The 21,292-nt window shown below is 53.0% G+C and overlaps 1 protein-coding gene across 2 annotated transcripts in view; it reads left to right on the top strand.

Moving 5' to 3' along the window:
* The window catches only part of LZTS1 (leucine zipper tumor suppressor 1), a 49,584-nt gene extending 29,078 nt beyond the window's left edge, over nt 1–20,506 (top strand). For both annotated transcript variants that reach the window (XM_060013548.1, XM_060013549.1), the window contains exons 2-4: nt 12,820–13,288; nt 14,500–15,291; nt 16,719–20,506. In XM_060013548.1, the coding sequence (XP_059869531.1) occupies nt 12,944–13,288; nt 14,500–15,291; nt 16,719–17,357 (1,776 nt within the window). In that variant the 5' untranslated portion in view covers nt 12,820–12,943 and the 3' untranslated portion in view covers nt 17,358–20,506. The remainder of the gene's footprint in view (nt 1–12,819; nt 13,289–14,499; nt 15,292–16,718) is intronic.
* Nucleotides 20,507–21,292: the final 786 nt, after the last annotated feature.

Genomic DNA, 21,292 nt, shown 5'->3' with positions numbered 1-21,292 from the left:
AGCCCTCCAGGCATTAGCAAGCCAAGCGCTGGGAGGTTTGCAGGCTAGTCTGAGATGATTAACCAGCTCCCAGGCTCACCCCTGCCCTGACCCTCCTTTAGAACAGCAAATGGGAGGAGAGGTCAAGGACAGGAATACTAGCACTGGAATTCCAGATAAGGAAAGCTGAATCAGGCAACATGCTGAGGGGAGGGGCAGAGGGGCAGAGGGAGAGACATCTTGAAAGGGGAGTCAATTAATCCTGGGCACGCGCCCCATTTAGCCCCAGAGAGACCTCTGCTTGGGAGCTGGCTGGGGGCCTGCCCACCAGCGTAGTACAGCCAGCACCCCCCACCCCAAGCCCAGCTGGCAGATGCCACGGGACTGCTGTCACATCTCTGCAAGCCCCAGCTACCCTCCTGGAGACTGAGAGGCCCGTCTGGCAGCTGCCAAGTCCCAGCCTGCCACCACAGGGAGATAGTGGGGGCGGGGGTATGTAGTCCTTCCCTAAAGACCTGCTCTTTTAACTTCACGATATAGGAGGATCTAGGTCTAGCACCTTTCCGTACTGCTTTATTATTTCACAAGCACTTTGGTTTAAATTCATCCATCGTGTACTGTTCTTCTTATTGTGGTCAAGCATTTTCATAAACACGATTTCATTTAATCCTCACAGTTGCTCTGTGAAGTGGGTATCAGCTGTGCTTATCTAACACAGAAGGAAATTGAGATGCTGAAAGGTTATCTCTTCTGCCAGATGACAAAACAGATCCATCAATCTGTGATTCTCTGTCGAGGGCCTAATGCAATAATGCAGGTAGAGCTCACTCCATGGATGGGACCTGATGAATGCATCGTACATGACGGTTCCCTCCTGTGGACCCACAACTGTGCAGGCACAGGCCCTGCCCTGAGGGAGTTTACCTGAAGGGGCAGGCAAGTCACAGCAGATGGAGCCAGAAAGAGACCTGGTTGCTGTTCTCCCAGAACCAGGATTAGAGCTCTGAGTCCCTGACTTCCCACCGAGTGTCCATCCATTATAGAGCTCCCCACGAAGAATGGCAGATCTGCACACTCTGGGGCTATCAGCACCATGTGGACAGAGAAGCAGGAGGGACGAATGTAAGGAAGGGACAATGCCAGAAACAGGGTGACCTGTCGGCCCAGATAAGCATCTTCTGCCAGGTGTCTGGGCAGTGGCGGGGGGGGGGGGCACCGTGTCCTAGTCGGCTCTGCTGCTATAACAAAGTACCACAGACTGGGGGGCTTAAACAATAGACATTTACTTCTCACAGTTCTGGAGGTTGGGAAGACCAAGATCAAGGCACTTTCAGATTCTGTCTCTGGTGAGACCTCTCTTCCTGGCTTGTAGATGGCTGTCTTTTTACTTTGTCCTCCCACTGAGGGGAGAGGGAGAGGGAGGAAGCAAGGAGGGGAGGATGGGGGCAGTGGCATGGGGAGAGAGGGAGAGAGAAGACAAGAGCGCTCCAGTCTCTTCTTATACGGGCACTAATCCCATCATGAGGACCCCACCCACAGTTTCATCTAAAACTAATTACCTCCTGACACCATCATTGGGGGTTAGGGCTTCAACATATGAATTTTAGGGGGCCACAAACATTTAGTCCATAACAGGCAGGAAGTAGAGTGAGAATCTTTACCTCACTTCTAAACAAGAGAAAAAATTAAAAACTTATCATGTGCTGGAGGCAGAGAGCTGGCTCTAATCCAGCACAGTCTTGCCAGTTCATCTTGCATCTTTAGTTATACTGGTGCTGCCTTTTAAACTCTTTTTAAGTGTATCTGCCTTGTCTTTCAACCAACCCACTGAAAACAGAGACTCTGCCTGATATTTCTTTGTCTTGGCCCAAAACTTTGAAAAGGAGTAGGAGGTCAAGGAGAGGGTAAATTTCCTTCTTCCCAAGGTGACCAGGTGACTCAAATGAAGTCCAAGAGATGAAAGTTTGGGTTGAAACCAGATTTGGAATCTAGTTTTATAGACTTGGCTTCCAATCCACATGTGTGGGACCCCAGTTGAAGTCACATGTCTTCCTTTCCACGAGCTTGGCCAGTAATGCCTGAGCTCCCTGTGAGCTGATTTTATTAAAAACATCTATTTAGCACCGATTGTGTTCTTAGCACTATACTCAATACGATGTCAGATACTAGGAAGCTTTGGCGCCATCCTGGCCTTCAAGGCGGTTTAAAGATCATTGGAGAGATAACCCTTCACTTCTGAAAAACTCAGTAATGCAAGAACTGTCTGCAGACTGTGCTGGCTGAGTGGCAAGTGAGCTGAGTAGCAACTGTGGGCCCAGAGGAAGGGGCTTCCCATGGTAGGCGGGGCTTCCTTCAGTAAGGAGACAAGAGCAGGTCTGGAAGAGGGTCATTTTCTTCCTTTAGGAAGCTGAGGGTCACAGTATTGTAAATCAACTGTACTCCAATAAAAATTCTTTAAAATAAAGGAAGCTGAGGGAATTTCCTGGTGGTCCAGTGGTTAAGACTCCGAGCTTCCACTGCAGGGGATGCAGGTTCGATCCCTGGTCGGGGAACTAAGATCCTGCATGATGCGTGGAAGCTGAGGTCCACGTTCAAGTTCTCTGTGAGAGGACTTGCCCCTCTCCTTCTCGCCACCTGATGTTTGCACGTGGTCTACCCTGAGGACCATGTGGATGAATAATAGTGAGTGTGAAGTTCTCTAAGTCCCACAGATGGAACTGAACATGAGAACGCAAAGGTGTGGTTGCCATGGCCAAGATTAGAAGTTGTCCTGGACTAGTGATGCACTCAGAGCTCCGGTCCCAGCCCAGCAGCCACCAGCCATTCCTGGAGGCCGGCCACCTCTGCCACCCACGGCTGGGGCCCACGCAGAGCCCGCGGCAGCTTCTTCTGTCTTCTCAGGCACCACACCCACGGCTGAGCATCTCTGAATGGATCAGTGCCGCCCGCCCACAGGATGGAATCCCATGTGTATCAGGCAGCCTTACACACACTCCCCACATCCCATCCTCACACACATGCCCCACATGGAGCCAGGAACGGCCCCCAGCCCTCCAGTCTGGAAAATGGAACCCAGTTGTTCCTGTGCTGTTGATAAAATGGAAAGGATACTAGTTTCGGGTCCAGAAGTTGTGACGTGACCTGGTCAAGTCCCTTCCTTGCTCTGGACCTCCGTGTCGCCTCTGTGCAGTGAAGGAATTGGGGTAAAGGATCTCTGAGGTCTTGCATGGCTCCAGAGTTTGGGATTCGGCCATGGAAGATGCTGTCCTCAGCCTCCAGGCTGCCTCAGAGCAAGGAAGTCCTCCATCACCTGCAGCTGGATGACCTCTCTGTTTGGCCAAGGCTCCCCCACCCCCGGATAATATGGTGAAGTGTGATTTGGGGCCTCTCCTCCCACTCTTTGTGCCCTCTGATGTACTGGTCTATAAGGGACTCAGATGCCTCCTCTCCTCAGGGGTTTCAGCTTAAGGCGGTAGGGGGGGTGCTCTAAAAACTAGACATCTTCCAAGACTCAAAATAAATCTTAGAAAAACTCAACTCCGAGGTATGTGGAGAAGTAATCATCTACCAGAGGGTTCTTGCAATGAAATGGAAACATCTGAGTAGGGACTGGTGAAGGAAGTGTGAGGATCAGATCATCACTCCTGCAGGCAAAGAAGGGACACGAATGGACCCCGGATATAAAGTGTTGAATAAAGCAATCAAGGTCGCAGAGTGATACACAAAACAGGATACCATTTCTATAAAGCAAAAACCAAAGCAATAGGTAGAGTATCCTTATATGTTAAAAATACATTTAATGATAAGCAAATATACCCACAAAATTCACGATCGGGATTCCCCTTGGGGAGGGAGATGTGGGGCAGGAAAAAGGAGTAGGGAAGGGGGATTTCCACTTGGAGATGTTTTATTTCCGAAACAAATATGGCAACATTTTAACAGTTGTCAGTTCTGCACGAGTTACTTAGGTGATTTTTTTATAGGATTTCGGTATTTTAAAAATCGATTAAAATTAGAATGAAATAGAAGAAATCTCTAATAGTGGCCCATCAGGAACTGGGGTGAGCTTTGGTGAAAACCTTGCCTGAGGGAGCCTGGTTCATCCCAGGGTAGGTCGCTGCCTCCTCCGACCAGCCTTCCACCTTCTGACTCCCTTTGAAGTAGGTCCGAGGTCTGTCCAAGTCTTGGGAAATAGGCTGCAGGACCCTGGGGTCTGAGCGTGGGAGGTAGGGCTGCACTGAGGTGACACACAATTTCTTTAGTTCACTTCCTCCCCTTGCTTCCACCTCCCTGGTCCCTGAAGGGAAGCAGGGAGTCATTAGTTACGTCAATAATCTAAGGCCAAGTTATTCGTTCCTCCCCGGAACCCCAAAGCTCACATTTGATCCCCCAGAGCAGGATGTATTAATCTCTTTTTAAACTGGGTGCATCGAAGGGTATTCGGGGTCAAGGAATGCTAGGAAGTTATAGCCAAAAAGTTGGAGCAGGGTGGGGGGGTACATTTTTGGGAGGAAGGGATCGATGACTCTCATTAAATTCTTAGGTCTCAAAAAGGAGCTGAAATGAATCTAGCCCCTCATGCTGTGGTTGGAAACTGAGCCCAGAGAGGGCTCAAGGCTTTGCACCAACAGAGGGGAGGATTACATCTTGCAGCCCAGTCTGTGCCTGTTCCCCAGTTCACGGGTGTAATGGGGGTGAGCATTCACGCTGAGACCTCTGTGGCCAGGCCAGGGTCTGTTCTGGGGGTGCAGCCCCGGGGTGCTTCTCTTCTCAGATAAACCCCATTGTATAATCAGATGGCTCAGAGAATTGTCCTGGAGAACAATGAGACATAACACGATGACCAGCGTTGGTGATTTTTTCCAGTACATTCTGCGCTCTCACTTCTTTTTGTGTTCATAATAAAGTCCTGTGACAGGGCAAGTGTGGTTACTTCCATTTTACAAGTGAGGAAACAGAGGCACAGAACTGAAATCACTTACTCCAAGCCACACTCAGTGGCAGAACTGAGGCTCTAAACTCATGTTTTCTTTCTGTTCTCTAAAGCCAGGTTTCTCAACTTCAGCACTATCGACAGTTCAGGTCAGATAATTCTTTGTCGTGGGAGCTGTCCTGTGCTCCAGCTACCAGATGCCGGTGACACCCCCCGATCGTGACAGTCAAAAATGCCTTGTCTCCAGATATTGCCAGATCACCCCACTGGAGACCCCCTGCTCTAAACCCCCCAAACCCAAGCCCATTCCTACCTCAGGGCCTCTGCACCTGTGGTTCGCCTTCAGGGGACCATTCTACTGGCTGGCTCTTCTTGAAAGCCACCTTCTCAGAGGCCTTGCCTGGACACCGCAGCTGAAGTAGTGGACACACACACACCTGGCCCTTTTATCTCTGGCTTTTCTTTCTTTCTTTTTTTTTTTATAATGAAAATAAATCTGTGTATTTTATTTAACATTCATTCATAAGTTACAGTTATGCCAAAACAATCTGCTCCTAATGAAAGAAACCTTGGTATAATCCTAACAACATGCATATACATTTAATAGAATGTTCTGCATTTCTAAATAAATTACATGCATGATATTCTTTAACCAATACAGAATACCAATATAAGAATTCAGGACATTTATGTTTCTGCACAGAAATTTAACTACTGTACAACACACACACAAAAGCATATTTAAAATGGCTGGCTTTCCTTTTTTTTCTTCTATGCACTTAACTCCTCTCCTTCCTTCCTTGCCCCTCCACCTGCACTTTGCAGGGTACTTGGCACTTGTCAGATGCTGAAGAAATATTCGTTGAATAAATGACCAAATGAACCCCGACACTGCAGCCTCATCAGCTCTGCTCAGCCTGCAGGTGACATTACTCGGCACTTATAGAGGACACACCTGGCTGGGTGTTTTCTAGGGTGGGCAGCACCGGCCCCTCTAGCCCTGGGTGCTGGCGGAGGCTCCCTCAGGGTGCGAGCTAGCCCTCCCACTGCTCCACTGGCAGCACCACCGCCCATGCCCAGTGGGTGCCCTGGATGGAGGCCCCTGGCAGGTGAGTACCAGGCAGAGTACTGGTAGAGATGCCCCCCAGCCTGGCCTGGGTGGTGGTGGGGAGGGCGTTAAGGAAGGAAGGAGAGAAGGTAGGGAACGGGAACAGGAAGGGAAATGATCCAAGCTGAGGAGGAGGCATGAAGGCTAGAGGCTAGCATCCTTTTTTTTTGGCCTCACCACGCAGCATGTGGGATCTTAGTTCCCTGACCAGGGATCCCATGCCCCCTGCACTGAAAGTGTGGAGTCTTAACCACTGGACTGCCAGGGAAGTCCCATAGAGGCTAGCATCCTGATCTCGTGGGTGACCTTTCCAGATGGGGAGGGCGGACAGGAGGGCAGCTAGGGATCCTTGCTCTCCCCAGCCCGGAAGTGTGGGTTTGGGGTTTGATGTGGGCAAGGCCGTAGCTGCTTCCCCTCCGGCCTGTGATGGGAGGGTGAGTAGTAGTATTTCTCAACTTCCTGAGTCCAGACAGATCCCTTTTCAACTCCATGCCTCTAATCTCCATATTCCAGAAAGGGACAGAAGAGGAATGTGTCACCCTGGTGTGAGCCCTGGTTCCCTTTGGGAAGGAGAGTGCAGGATGGATGGGGAGAGGGCAGCTGCGGTGGGAGTAGCAGCAGCTCACAGCCGAGGGCTTCCCAGGCTTCTGTGGTCCTTGCCTGTCTTGGTTCAGGAGCCACACTCAGTGGGATAGGTCATGTGGGGAAGGGGGAGGCTGCCACTGGTTCTGGGGGCAAGTCTCCTGACTTCCCTGGGGCCAGATTCTGAGACGTGTAGCCTAGGGGGTGCTTTTCCACCAACTGGGTTTTTTTGTTGGTGGTGGGGGGTTTTTTTTGGCTGCACCGTGAGGCATGTGGGATCTTAGCTCCCCGACCGGGGATCGAACCCGCACCCCCTGCATTAGAAGTGCGGGGTCTTAACCCCTGGACCTCCAGGGAAGTCCCTCCACCAGCTGTTTTTGGCTGTTCTCTTTACTCTCTTCTCTTAAGACCTAAAGTCTAATTCTTGCTGGATTTCTTCCGTAATATCAGTCAGAGGCCAGGCAGAAGGTTACTGAGCCGTGCTCCACTTGAGGTGCTGTGGCTCCCTTACTTTTTCCTCTCCAGTCCTTCTTCCCTCTTCCTTTCCCCTTCTTGAATCTCCAAGATCAGCCTGATTGCTCACTTTCACCCCAGGTACGCCCTCCCGGCCAGTGGGGATTTCTTTCCCAAGAATAAAAACGTGCCTTTCCCCTTGTGTCTGAGCAGAGACAGCAAGTCCGGTGGGGTGGAGGTGGGAAGACCCAGGGTTTGGGAACTAGGATGGATCACAGCCAACTTTTCTGTGATGCTCTCTCCAAGTTGAAAACCAAACAAGTCTAGACACTTAAAGGTAATTAGTTTAGCTTCAAGTGCGTCTGGGGATAATCTCAAACTTCAAAGCGCCTCTGTGTGTTAAGACCTGGGGAGTGGAGAGCAGGGGATCCGGGGCTAAGGGACAGGAATGCACTCAGGATCGCAGCCAGCATCCTTCACCCACGCCTCGCCTTTGCTCCCTAGCGTCATTTGTCTTCTTCCTCTCAGTCCCCTAGGGCTCAGCACAGTACTTGTGCTTTGCACATCATCCTGGCTGCCGTTCAGGTCAACGAAGGAGCTCACCTGTACCTGAGACCTTGTCACCTGCCCAAAGGAGAAATGAAGCTATGGCTGGAGGCCACAGCTTGATTTCCCCTCTAGGCTTTTTCTCTGCCAACCATTGAAACTGGCCTGGTTTCCAGGACAGGACCCCTAATATCTCTGAGCCTCACCTACAGTCCCTAGCAATCTGCTATCACATGGAGATCATGGAATTTGGGTCTGGGTTCAAATCCCACCTTGGTCACTGGCCAGTTGAATGACAAGGGTCATGTCATCTAACCTCTCTGAGTTTTCACCTCATTTCCCTCATTTTTGTCCTAGGACTCTAGAGACAAAGTCCCTGCTCTCCTAGAGCTGAAATTCTGGTGGAGATACACACCATAAACACATTTAAAAATAAGATTATTATAGGTGAAAGCAAGTGTTACGAAGGAAATAAACAGGTTGGCTTAACAGAGAGGAATGAGGAAGATGGATTTTTCCAAGGGTAACCAGAGAAAACCACCTGGCAGAGGTGATATTTGAGTTGAAAACTAAAGGGTGAGAAGGGGAGATCTGTGCTAAGAGGAAGAGCTAAGGGAAGAGAATTGTCGGCAGAGACAACAGCAAGCACAAAAGCTCCTCTCTGGAAAAAGGTTTGGTGTGTTCTACCAGCAGAAAGAAATGAGTGTGGCTGTAATTGCAGTGAGGTGGCTGGAGTGGTGGGCAAAACCAGGGCCTGCCGGGGCCTGCAGGACTCGTGAAGTGTCTGCTTCACTCTAAGAACAGTAGGAAACCTTGAAAGGTTTTCAGCAGGGAGCATGAGGACTGTGACCCTCCAGATGCTTAGGATGAGCAGATTGGGAAAAGACAAATTTGGAGGCTGACTCAAGGCCCAAGTGAGAGGAGATGGCGGTGCAGCAGGAGAGCTGCAAACAGATATGTTTTATTTTTTTTAATTTTATTTAAATATAGTTGACTTACCATGTTGTGTTAATTTCTGCTGTACAGCAGAGTGATTCAGTTATACATATACATATTCCTTTTCATTTTTTTTCCATTATGGTGCATCACAGGTTATTGAATATAGTTCCCTATGCTATACCGTAGGACCTTGTTGTTTATCCATCCTATATATATAGTAGTTTGCATCTGCTAATCCCACACTTCCAATCCATCACTCCCCCATCCCCCCCAACCTTGGCAGCCACAAGTCTGTCCTCTATGTCTGTGAGTCTGTTTCGTAGATATGTTCATTTGTGTCGTATTTTAGATTCCACATATAAGTGGTATGTATATGATATTTGTCTTTCTCTGTCAGGCTTACTTCACTTAGTATGATAATCTCTAGGTCCATCCATGTTGCTGCAAATGGCATTATTTCATTCCTTTTTGTGGCTGAGTAGTATTCCACTGTGTGTGTGTGTGTGTGTGTGTGTGTGTGTGTGTGTGTGTGTATACACACACACACACACCACAACTTCTTTATCCATTCATCTGTCAATCTTGGCTTTTTTTTTTTTTTTTTTTTTTTTTTCGCGGTACGCGGGCCTCTCACTGTTGTGGCCTCTCCCGTTGCAGAGCACAGGCTCCGGACGCGCAGGCTCAGCGGCCATGGCTCACGGGCCCAGCCGCTCCGCGGCATGTGGGATCTTCCCGGACCGGGGCACGAACCCGTGTCCCCTGCATCGGCAGGCAGACTCTCAACCACCGCGCCACCAGGGAAGCCCCTTGGCTATTGTAAATAGTGCTGCTATGAACATAGGCGTGCATGTATCTTTTGGAATTATAGTTTTATCTGGATATATGCCCGGGAGTGGGATTGCTGGATCATATGGCAACTCTGTTTTTAGATTTTTGAGGAACCTCCATACTGTTTTCCATAGTGGCTGCACCAATTTACATTCCCACCAACAGTGCAAGAGGGTTCCCTTTTCTCCACACCCTCTCCAGCATTTGTTATTTGTAGACTTTTTAATCATGGCCATTGTGACTGGTGTGAGGCAGTACCTCACTGTAGTTTTGATTTGCATTTCTCTGGTAATTAGCGATGATGAGCAGCTTTTCGTGTGCCTATTGGCCATCTGTATGTCTTCTTTGGAGAAATGTCTATTTAGGTCTTCTGCCCATTTTTCAACTGGGTTGTTTTTTTGTTATTGAGTTGTATGAGTTGCAGACAGATTCATTTTACATGTCTTCCCAGTGTTATCGTTCTGCTCCAACTGTTACATGCTTCTAGATGGCACCCTAGTCCTGTCCTTGTATTGATCACACACACCCACCATGTGCCAAGCATTGCACTTGACTTCTGTGAGTTTGCTTCATCCTCATACTGATCCTGTGAAATAATGACTGTTTCTATTTTGTAAGCAAAGAAAACTCAAGAGAGGTTAATTTTCCACTCCAAATCTGTCTGATGCCGTAGCCAGTGGCCTTATCTCTACAACACTATCCATGTAGATGCTCACAAATGTGTAATTGGATGGACAAAAAGTAAGTCACCGGTTGCCCAACTGGTAGAATGTGCAGAGTGCAGGAGAGTCCTTTGGCCAAAAACAGATTCCCTACACATGGACAGCAATAGAATATTTGCCTCATAGGACCTGGAGGCCTCAGCTAAGCAAGAGATGGATGACCTGGGGCATGAGAAACACATTTTGTCACTGTCAGCTGTTAAACTAGCAGAGTAACTTCATACTCCTAAATTGTGCTCTCAGGGAATGAGATGCAGGAAAGTTGCATTTGGAAGGAAGAGAACTAGTTCTGGAAAATGAGATATGGCCATTGAAGACAACACAGGGATGACGAATGCTGGAGAGAACAATTATAGTTATATAAATCATAGATACCAATGAAAATACCTCCCATTTATGGAGCACCAACTATGTACTAGGCTTTCAATAAATGTACCAGACCTATTAGCTTCTGATGGGATCCAATAAACTGCTCATAATGACCGCATGAGGCATCACCGTGGTTCCCTGATTCTAAGAGGCCATCAGTTTAATAAAAGCTTTTCATAGGAAAAAATACATTACGCTTACACAATGCTGTTTTGTTGTGTTGTACTTTTAGGATAGGAATATAGAATGTATTCACTCATAACATAACCACTTTATTCTTCAAGATGACAATGCACGTTTGAATCTGAGCCTTCACCTTCAGAGTCTTCTGGCTCCCTCAGCTGTGCCCATACACCCTCATCACCCACCTGGGCTGTCTCTCGCCCCTTTCGGATTGACAGGGTAATTTAGAGCATAATAAAGAATGCAGGGTTCCTTCTGCATTTCCTATTTTATTAAACTTGTAGTCCCCCCATTTAATTGGATCATCTGTCTTTCGACTGACTGAGAAATACCCCTTCCCAATGCATGACAGCCACACAGCCTTTCCGAGCTCTGAAAATCACGTGACCGACGCTTCGCGATTTGCCTGTGTCTGCGAGAGTGCCCGCGTTGCCTTCCAGTGCATTCCTCTGTCTGGTGACTGGCAAGGTCGTTGTTACTGTTTTCAGCATTGATTATAAGATGCAGTCCTATTACTTTAAAAGAATTTTTTAAGTGTCTGTGAAACTGAAGGTTAAAGATGTGAAAGTGTTTACCTCCTGAGTCATAGCTGGCAGGGAGCATAACTGGGAATGCAAGCCAAGTCTATCACGTACTTTTCAGTGTCCACGGATACAATTATTTCTCCCCTCTTTTACTCCTGAACGCTCTCCACTCAGGCCTTTCTTCCCGCCACTCCACCAAAACTGCTCTTGTCAAGGTCACTGGTGGCCTCCACATGGCCAAATCCATTGACTGATTCTCAGTCACCATCTTATTTCAGCAGCGCTTTACACCATCCTCATCCTTGCTTTTCGTGGGTCTCCTGCATCTCTCTCACAGCCTTCTCATTCCCCCTCACCTTCCTGGCCTCCGTGAACCAGTCCTCACATTTCTCTTGTCTTCCTGCCTTTGCTTTTTCATCTAGTCTCAAACCTGGCTTCTCTGCACAAACGCCTCGTACATGGAAATCTGCAGCTTCCCCCACTCCACAGCCATCCTGTTCCCTACTGCACATCACTCCTTGGATGTCTAATGGGCTTTGCAAACTTAATGTCTTAAACCAAACTCCTATTTTCCACCCCGACTTCATCCCAGACTGGCTCCTTTTGTGGTCTTTTGCATCTCAATAAATGGCAACTTACTTTTTCTAGTTGCTTAGACAAAATTATTAGAGTCATCCTAGACTCCACTCGTTCACTCTCTGCAGCCAATCTTTTAACTAATCCTATCAGCTCAACCTTAAAATTACATCTAAACTTGAATCCATAACTACCGCCCTTGGCCCAGCCATGTGAGTCCCTCATCTGCCCTAACTGGCCCACCACTTTCCACCCAGTCCCTTCAATGGCCTCTTCTCCGTTCAGCAACCAGGGTGACCCTCCACAGCCGAAGTCAGATCAGGTTGTCCGCTGCTTAAAGCCATCTGGGGGCTCCTCAGCTCATCAGACTAAAAGCCAAAGCCCTTATGGCCAGCCAGGTTCTCTGTTGCCTGACACCTGCTAGCTCTCTGACGTCTACATCCCCTGCGCCCCCCTTGCTAACCACCCTCCAGCCAGACTGGTCTCCTTGCTAATCTCACAAATGCCCAGCATACTCCACACAGGAACTCAGGGCTTTGCCCTTGGGGCTGCCGCTGAGCTTCTTCCTTCTCCTCCCAGATCTCCATGTGCCTTGCTCCCTCATTTTCTTGAGGTCTCTCCAAATGATGCTCAACAGAGAGGCCTCCCTCGTACCGTCTGCATAAAATAACCACCTCCCAGAATGCCATCCCATTCACTCTGCTTTATTTTCCCCGTAACACCTAGATCACTTGAGGTCAGACACATTGATCTGTTTGTGGCCAGTCCACACTAGGCTACACACAAGCCCCATGAGTGCAGGGACTGGGACTGTTCTAGTCACCTCTGCATCTCAGTGCTGAGAACAGGGCCTTCCCGATGTAGGCTCCCAGTGGATGTTTACTGAAGTAGAGGACAAAGGAAGAATGAGATAACAGAGACAATAACAGAGACAGGGCTGAGCTTCTGTTAGGAGAAACATGCATTTCTCTGTTGCCCAGATCTCACGGTCAGAATAGCTCCTCTGTAAGTCACCGGCGGGGACTGTGCAGCGACCGGCCCCATCCCAGGCTGATTCCCGCTTGTGTCTCCTTCCAGGTCTCAGCTCTCCCGGGCTCTGTGAGGCTTCTGCTATGACCGCAGCCTCTCAGCGGAGCCAGGACTGCCACAGCCACGCCAGGTCCCCCGCTCTGCCCTGCCTGTCCCCGGCCCCGCGTTCACCATGGGCAGCGTCAGCAGCCTCATCTCCGGCCACGGCTTCCACAGTAAGCACTGCCGGGCCTCCCAGTACAAGCTGCGCAAGTCCTCCCACCTCAAGAAGCTCAATCGGTATTCAGACGGCCTGCTGAGATTTGGTTTCTCCCAGGACTCGGGTCATGGCAAGTCCAGCTCCAAATTGGGCAAGAGTGAAGACTTCTTCTATATCAAGGTCAGCCAGAAGGCCCGGGGCTCCCACCGCCCCGATTACACTGCACTGTCCAGTGGGGACCTAGGGGGCCAGGCCGGGGTGGACTTTGGCCCGTCCACCCCACCCAAGCTCATGCCCTTCTCCAACCAGCTAGAAATGGTAAGCTGGGTCTCTGGTATGGGTGGCTGGGTTGGAAAGGCGGGAGAGAGGCCTGGGGCCGGGAGGGGTGGCAGTGGAGGTCTAAACGCATACATCTCCAAGAGGCTGAGTGATGCAGAGAGGGCAGGAGTGCTCAGCCACAGCAGAGAGCAAGATTGGACAAAGGAATGGGCACGTTGGTCAGTCCTCTGATGCAGAAGTCCTGGGTGAGCTTTCAGTAGAGAGCAGAGGGGAAATGAGAGCCTTCCTGAGCTCTGCTGGGCTATAATTCAGGATTGCCAAGGTAGGACGGACAGCAACATGTTCAAGCGCATGGGAAAGAGAGGGGGCTCGCTGACCGTGTGGAGGAACAGGTAGAGAGGGCACTTGGAGAGAGCTGGCAGCTTCTCTCCTTAGAGGATTCATGGAGGTGGGCTTTCCCCTCCTTTTCTGCCCTGGGTGGGCAGCAGCTCCAGCTCAAGCTGGCCCCAAAGCATCTTTGACCGGTTAAGGCCTATGGGTTTGTTCTCATCATCAGTCTAGCAGGGATGAGGGCAAAGAGTCCCACGTACTCAGAGGTCCAGCCCTCATGCTGGCTCAAGCTCTCATGGGTCCTGCCAGTGGACACTGAAAACACTGTTCCTATTCAGTGCCCTGGCCTCACCTGGGAAGATGAATCTTTGGTGTTGATGTGCTAGGAAATGGCCCCGTATGTTTGCATAGAGCTTTAAGCTTTTGAAAGTAAAGAGCCTGTGAACTGTGAAGTCCTCTAATAATGAAAATGACGGCTTTAGGGAAAGGATGATTATTTCAAGCGATTCCCCCAGCCTCCGGGGCAGGTCACGGCCAGTGTTCCAGCTCCTGGCTGACTGCAAGGGGCAAGGACACACGTCCAGTGTCCTTACGTGCACCACACAGAACCGCAGAGCCCTGGCACGGGGGTCTCAGCCAGTGAATCTAAGAGTCGTTTGGTATCTTGGGGTGGAAGGTGGGTCAAGATGGTGACAGGTTTGTAGTTCAATACAGAGTGCCTCATGACCCTTCAGGACGTCCCCAGGCACAGAGGAATTTCTCCTCCTCGGGAGAGATTCACCACCTTTGGCTCCTTCAGAGCAACAGGTGAGGTCACCTATGGCTCCCTACCGGGAAGGTGCCACGTGGCCGGCACGCCTACCCGGCTGGGGGTGCATCAGGGGAAGCCGCGGGATCCATAGGCCTGTTTTCCTCCCCAGGACTTGGAGAAGGGTGCTGTGAGACCCACGGCCTTCAAGCCGGTGCTGCCACGGTCGGGCGCCATCCTCCACTCGTCCCCCGAGAGCGCCAGCCACCAGCTGCACCCTGCGCCTCCAGACAAGCCCGAGGAGCAGGGGCTGAAGCCCGGCCTGTGCTCCGGGGCGCTGTCTGACTCCGGCCGGAACTCCATGTCCAGCCTGCCTACTCACAGCACCACCAGCAGCTACCAGCTGGACCCGCTGGTCACACCGGTGGGGCCCGCCAGCCGCTTTGGGGGCTCAGCCCACAACATCACTCAGGGCATCCTCCTCCAGGACAGCAACATGATGAGCCTGAAGGCCCTGTCTTTCTCCGACGGGGGCAGCAAGCTGGCCCACCCGAGCAGGGCGGACAAGGGCTCCATCCGCTCCCCCATCTCCACGGACCAGTGCACCGTCCAGGACCTGGAGCAGAAACTGCTGGAGAGGGAGGGCGAGCTCCAGAAGCTGCACCGCAGCTTTGAGGAGAAGGGGCTGGCCGCCAGCCAGGCCTACGAGGAGCGACCGCGGCGCTGCAAGGACGAGCCAGAGGGGCTGGAGCCCAAGGGCAAGCTGAAGCCCGCGGCACAGAAGAGCCAGCGCGCCCAGCAGGTGCTGCACCTGCAGGTGCTCCAACTCCAGCAGGAGAAGCGGCAGCTGCGGCAGGAGCTCGAAAGCCTCATGAAGGAACAGGACCTGCTGGAGACCAAGCTCAGGTCCTATGAGAAGGAGAAGACCAGCTTCGTCCCCGCGCTGGAGGAGACGCAGTGGGAGGTGAGGATGTGGGCGTGGGCGGGCAGGGGTTCGGTGCCAGCGCCCCCCACCCCCCAGCCTTCTCCAGGTCTCCTCCAGGCTCTAGACAATGGGGGGGAACACAACTGCCCGGGAAAACTGGGCTGAAGTACCCATTTCATGACCCAAATAAGGGGCTTCATGGTAAACCAAGTTGGGGGTACTCTTAGTCCGGGCTTCCTCCTCTCCCCACCCCGGTGCCTCGTGGCCAGAATTGAACTTACTAACCGAGTCGTCGGCAGAGAAGCTGGAGCGAGAGAGCCGAGTCCCAGCTGGACTGTCTGAGGGCCAACTCACTGCATCTGCTTACAGAGGGCCAGGAGGACCACAGGCCATCCTGAATTCATGTTGGCCCCAGAGCCACGAGAGAGCACAGTTATCGTCTGTGAATTTTGAGGCAAGGGACTCCACCCATTGGTAGGAGTGGCCGCATCTGTGCGAGTCTCAGGGACAGAATTCCTCACAGAAGTGCAAGAAGGGCTTCTGTTTGGTGAGCTGAGATGGAAACGTAGAACAGGAAGAAAGGGGCTCACATACACATGCACCCACTCAGGCACACCTCCAAGTGAAGCGCCTGGGCCTGGCCTCGCTGGAGAACAGCCTAACCCCTCACCCTGCTCTCTTTTCTCACCTGAGAGGTGGTGCAGGGGACCGGGAGGGGGTGTGCATGGCATTCACCCCAAAGACTCCTGCCCTGGGAAGGGGCTGAGGGCTCCTTGGGTCTGGTTAGACCAGCATCACCCCCCGAGGTCGAGGTGACACACCCTTGGCCACACAGCATTTGTTTGCACTGAGCTGCCTGTGCTCATCCTGGAAATTAGAGCAACAGGTGTTATCAGGGGTAGAAGGAAAGGATCCTTTCTGTGGAAGTGACGGATGGAGGCACTAGACGGGTGGGAAGGGAGTGTCACTTTCTGTTTGCCGGGTTTCCCGAAGAGGACAGGACCTTAGCCATGGAACCGCTCCCTTCTCCTCTTTGCCGTCAGTGTTGGCACAGCAGACCCTACCCCAGCCATGGTTTCTCAGCCAGGACTTGGGACACTTCAGGGCATGTCAGAGGCATCAGCCAGTGCTGGCTTCACAACGCATCCATCCTTGTGTGTCTAATCGGAGCCAAGCTGGACATTGCTGTGACCTCACTCCCAGGTTATCCAGTCAGGCTGTATGGTAAAACAATAAATAAAATAAATTAAACATTCACAATAACACAGAAATATATTGCAAACATATTTATAATAATAATTCACAGAGTGGTTATTAATGCCAGGCCCTAGGTTCTTTCATTTCATCTTTACAACAACGCTAAGAACTAGGTACTATGACTGATCCTCAGTTTACAAGTAAGGACACAACACCCAGGTGCCACCTCTCACCCCTTGGCTCTCTCTCTTGTCCCCGCCCCGCGGCAGGTGTGCCAGAAGTCTGGCGAGATCTCTCTCCTGAAGCAGCAGCTGAAGGAGTCCCAGACGGAGATCAACGCTAAGGCCAGCGAGATCCTCAACCTGAAGGCGCAGCTGAAGGATACGCGGGGCAGGCTGGAGGGCCTGGAGCTGAAGACGCAGGACCTGGAGAGCGCGCTGCGCACCAAGGGCCTGGAGCTGGAGGTCTGCGAGAACGAGCTGCAGCGCAAGAAGAACGAGGCGGAGCTCCTGCGGGAGAAGGTGAACCTGCTGGAGCTTCAGGCCCAGGCCGCCCTGCCGCGGGGCCGGGACACGGCCGCCCTGGGGCCTGCCTCCACCGAGGACGTGCCCGCCCTGCAGCGGGAGCTGGAACGGCTGCGGGCCGAGCTCAGGGAGGAGCGGCAGGGCCATGACCAGATGTCCTCGGGCTTCCAGCATGAGCGGCTGCTATGGAAGGAGGAGAAGGAGAAGGTGATCCAGTACCAGAAGCAGCTGCAGCAGAGCTACCTGGCCATGTACCAGCGGAACCAGCGCCTGGAAAAGACGCTGCAGCAGCTGGCCCGTGCCGATGGTGCAGGGGAGCCCTTTGAGATTGACCTCGAAGGGGCTGACATCCCTTATGAGGACATCATCGCCACTGAGATCTGAGGGGCCTCCCGGGAGGGAGCCGGGGACCTGGCATTGGGAGACAAGGGTGCTGAGCCCGTGAGTGGGGGTCCCCCTCCCCATTTCCCCTGCTCAGGCCTCTGAGAGAAGCACAGACCTCGAGGGGAGGGGGGGAGGGGAGGGGCTGCTACACGGCCTCTCCCCGCCTTTCCCACATTCCAATGCTTAGCATCCCTGCAGCCTGCCAGACCTCTAGCTTTGCCAAGAGATGAGTCCCCGGATCTCCATCATTTGGTTAAGGGCTCCCTAAACCTTGGCCTTTGTTCAAACTACTTAGAGATACCCTCTCCCCGCGAGGGTGGTGACTACCATGAAGGCCAGTGGCCTCCCCAGGATGGAAGCTCCCTTCCACCTCTCTTCCCACACCTTCTTTTCTCGTCCCCCCCCTCCCCGAACCGCCCCCCTGCCCCCCTGGTCCCCAGCACATCGGGATGCCTTGGGAATAGAACACAAGCATTGGTGACCAGAAGCTTTGGAATCTGACCTGGTCGTAACCTGAGCTGTCTTCCCCTGGCCACGGAGGGGTAGGGGTTGGAGTGAGGTGTGGAGAACGTGACTTCGCAACATCAGAGCTTCCCGATGCTGGCAGGCCACAGAAAGGAGGGGAGAGCTGGGCCAGCCCAGGATTATCTAGACTCAGCAAGACCCAGAGTGGGTCAGAGAGAGAAGCTAGGTAGTAATGGCCAGACCCTGTTGGCCCTGCTGACCAGAAATGAGCAGCCTCTGGATGGCTGGTGGCCTTTGACCTCTGTGACTACTCTTCTCAAAGCCATAGACCCGAGGCCCCGGGGTGGGTGCTGGGAGGGAAAGATTGAGGACGTCCCTGTCCCTCACACAGGGAGGGTGTGACTTCGAGCTGTTCCCTGGAGAGCCTCCAGATCTTTCATCATGGGACCAGAGGTAGGGATTCCCCCACCTGCTTCAAGTTGGCCAGCAGCTACCTTGAGCTGCTTTTCTTTCCCAAGAACCAAGCCTTTGCTTGGATGCAGAATAACCTGTGTCCCCTGAGATGGCGCAGGGTCGTCTGGGCTGGGCATTCCCCCCTTCACCTGCAGCTCCCTCCCACTGCCTGCCGTTCCCCTTCTCACCTCCAGGGCTAAGTGCAGTCTGTACAGGTCAGGGAGGGGCCCCAGAGTGCCAGTGGCCAAAGAGAGTAAGAGGTGCCAACACAGCCTCCGAACAGCCCCGGGGGGTACCAGCTGGCCCTCTCCACCTGCAGCCCCACCTGAGCCCCGTAGTCAAGGATCCAGGCCCTGCAGGAGGCTGGGCTTCTCTTCCGAAGATGTGCAGAGAAAAGGTGGTTCCTCAGTTGCTTGGTTCAGGGAATTTTCTTTTCTTCTTCTTTTTCCTTTCTTCTCTTTTCGGAAGCAAGCCCGATCTCGCAGGCAGCCAGGCTGTTCCACGTTCTATTTTTGCTTCTAGCCGCAGCTGCTGTTCTTGGGACAGCCAGCCGTCGCCGGATTCCTGGGCCTCACTCCTGCATGCTGAGAGGGGTTCACTGAGGCAGGAGGGACCAGGATGTCTGGGTAGTCAGCAGTCCCAGACCGGTGCCCCCACTTCTGTCCCCGACTCCTGGCCCTTCCAGCCCCGGGGTGGGAGTGGGAAGCTGCTTCTCCTGCTGTCCCCCCATCCTTCCAGGGCCACCATTCCTTCCCTGAGTCTGGGCTGAGGGCAGGGCCAACCTGCTGGCTCTGCCTTCCAATCCCTGCGTTAAGCTGTGCCTGTCCTGCCTTCAGGTAACAGAGGAGGTTTTCTGGAATTTCAAGCCGTTACTCTTAGTCTTAGGCTAGGTTTAAACCTGGAATCGACAGGCCAAGAGCCCTCTCCCTGCCTGGGGGCCAGTCCCCTCCACTGGGCACATGCAAACCCCCAAGTCAAAGATGTCCGTCCCCGTGTGCCACGGCCCTTGGTCCCTCCATCTCCACCAGCCTGTGCCTTGTTTGAGTCCTTCTTCCCAGTGAGACTGCCCCATGGGATAGAGAAAGGGGCTGCTGCCCCTCCCCAGGCTGGAGGACCCCTCCCTCCACAAAGAACATCCAAAAGCCCGTCGCTGTGCCCTCAAGACCACGCTGTGAAGAGGTGGGTGCTAAGCCCGGGGAAGGCGGCCAAGGGGCTCCACTGCAGTGTGACCGTGCCCTGCACCCCGCATCCCCGCCCCAGGCCAACTCGCGGAGCCCTCCCTGGGCTGCCACCAGCCCAAGACCGCAGGGTGGTCCACAGTGGCACCAGTTGCACCAGAGTGCGAGTGTTGTATAATATAGCGACCTCACTGCAGTGTGGTTTCCCTTCCCTTCCCTGTGCAAAAAGCTCCCTGCTATTTCTGGACCTTGCCCCACCTAGCCTCTCTGGAAGGAGGCTCTGAGCTGCAGAGGCTGAGCGGGGACGGGTAAAGTCAACCCCGCAGCCTGGCCCGGGGCCGGTGGGAGCTCGCCGCCCCTCCCTCTGAGCACGGCTACTGACACACCTGCTCGCAGGGTCAGAGCCGCAGGGTCACCCCTGCTGCTCCCCACAGGGTGATGAAATGCTCCACTGTCTGCAGCAAGACAGCGACACCGGCACCACCTCCCCAAGAGGGGACTCTGCCTCTGGGCCTCGGAGTGACCAGACCCTCAATGCAGCGCCCACCCTGGGTTTCTCCTCTGGCCTCTGTATTCGGGTAACCCCTGCCGAGCGTGCCCCACCCCCAGGGGCACTGAGCTCCATGGGGACTGGGAGGGGGATACCTCTCCCCTCAAGCACCTGCTGAGCCTCTGCCCCTGCTCTCGCGCCGGCCCAGGTTGGGCCATCTCTTGGGAGAGAGGGATCCCAGGGAGAAGGCAGGCTGGGCTGTTGGAACGGCAGCTGCTGTGGCAGGAGGCCGTGCACCTGTGCACTCGGATGCGCTGCCCCCCTTACCCCTTCTGTGGAGCCCCGGGCCGGGCTGGCTGTGGACGGACTGGCGTTTGGAAGAATACGTATAGAGTTCTTTTCCTCTTGGTCGGGTCTTGTTTGGTTTGCTCTGCTTTTCACAGCTTTGAGTTATCTTATTTTTGATGCCCCCTTTTGGCCATGTAAACTATTTCTGGTAATTTTATGTTTTTATTTATGAATAAAGAATGCCATTTCTCATGCCCTCCCCAACAGCCCTCCTTCCCCTGGCTGTGGTGCGGCAGCTCCCTGGGGCCTTTGCACTTGGAATAAGAAAGGTGATGTCCCTTCCCGTCAGTGAAGGAGCGGAGTGGAGGTGGGGGGCAGGGGGACAGCCTTGATGAGGACTGTGTTGGCTGGTAGGAAAGCAGGGGCCTTGGTATCAGATAGGCCTGCAGCTGGTCCCTACCCCTCACCAACGCTGTGACCTTATCTGTGACCAGGCCCTGGGCAGACCCTGGGGAGGGGGGGAGAGAAGACCAAGGGCCATGGTCCCCTGCAAAGGCCGAGAGTTCTCCAACAGAGACCCCCTAACCCCAGCCCCAAGCTCAGGCCTCCCTGCCTCTCTCATCCAGCTGCTCACCTTACCAGCCAACTCCTTGGCCTATTGCGTATGGCCTCTTTGGCAGGAGACCAGGGTGGCTATTGTTACCACCACCCCAGGGCCTCCCAGCTGGGAAGGTGCAGTCACCACAGTGGCCATCTGTCCAGGCTTCTCGGTGCCAACCTGCCTCGTTCACCCCGACAAGCATTCCCTACTGCTCTGGGCCCAGATCCGAGGCTCAGAGGGCTCTTCTACTCAGGTGGCAGGAGACAGAAGGGATGTGTAACGAGGGAGTTAAAAACACAGGGCAGCGTGTGGAACACACGAAGAGTACACGACACAGTGCCTCTGGGTGGGAAATATCAGGGTCTCCAGGAAGGTGGTGCGCAGGCGGGGGCCTTGGCAGCAAGGGTGGGACAGAAAAGGAGTGGCAAGGAGAGGAAAGACAAGAAATGTATTCCAGAGC

The sequence above is a fragment of the Delphinus delphis genome, chromosome 6 (genome assembly GCF_949987515.2).
Source record: "Delphinus delphis chromosome 6, mDelDel1.2, whole genome shotgun sequence".
Taxonomy (NCBI): Eukaryota; Metazoa; Chordata; class Mammalia; order Artiodactyla; family Delphinidae; genus Delphinus; species Delphinus delphis.
The sequence above is the reverse complement of the archived record's forward strand: the minus strand, read 5'-3'. Positions and strand labels throughout refer to the sequence as shown.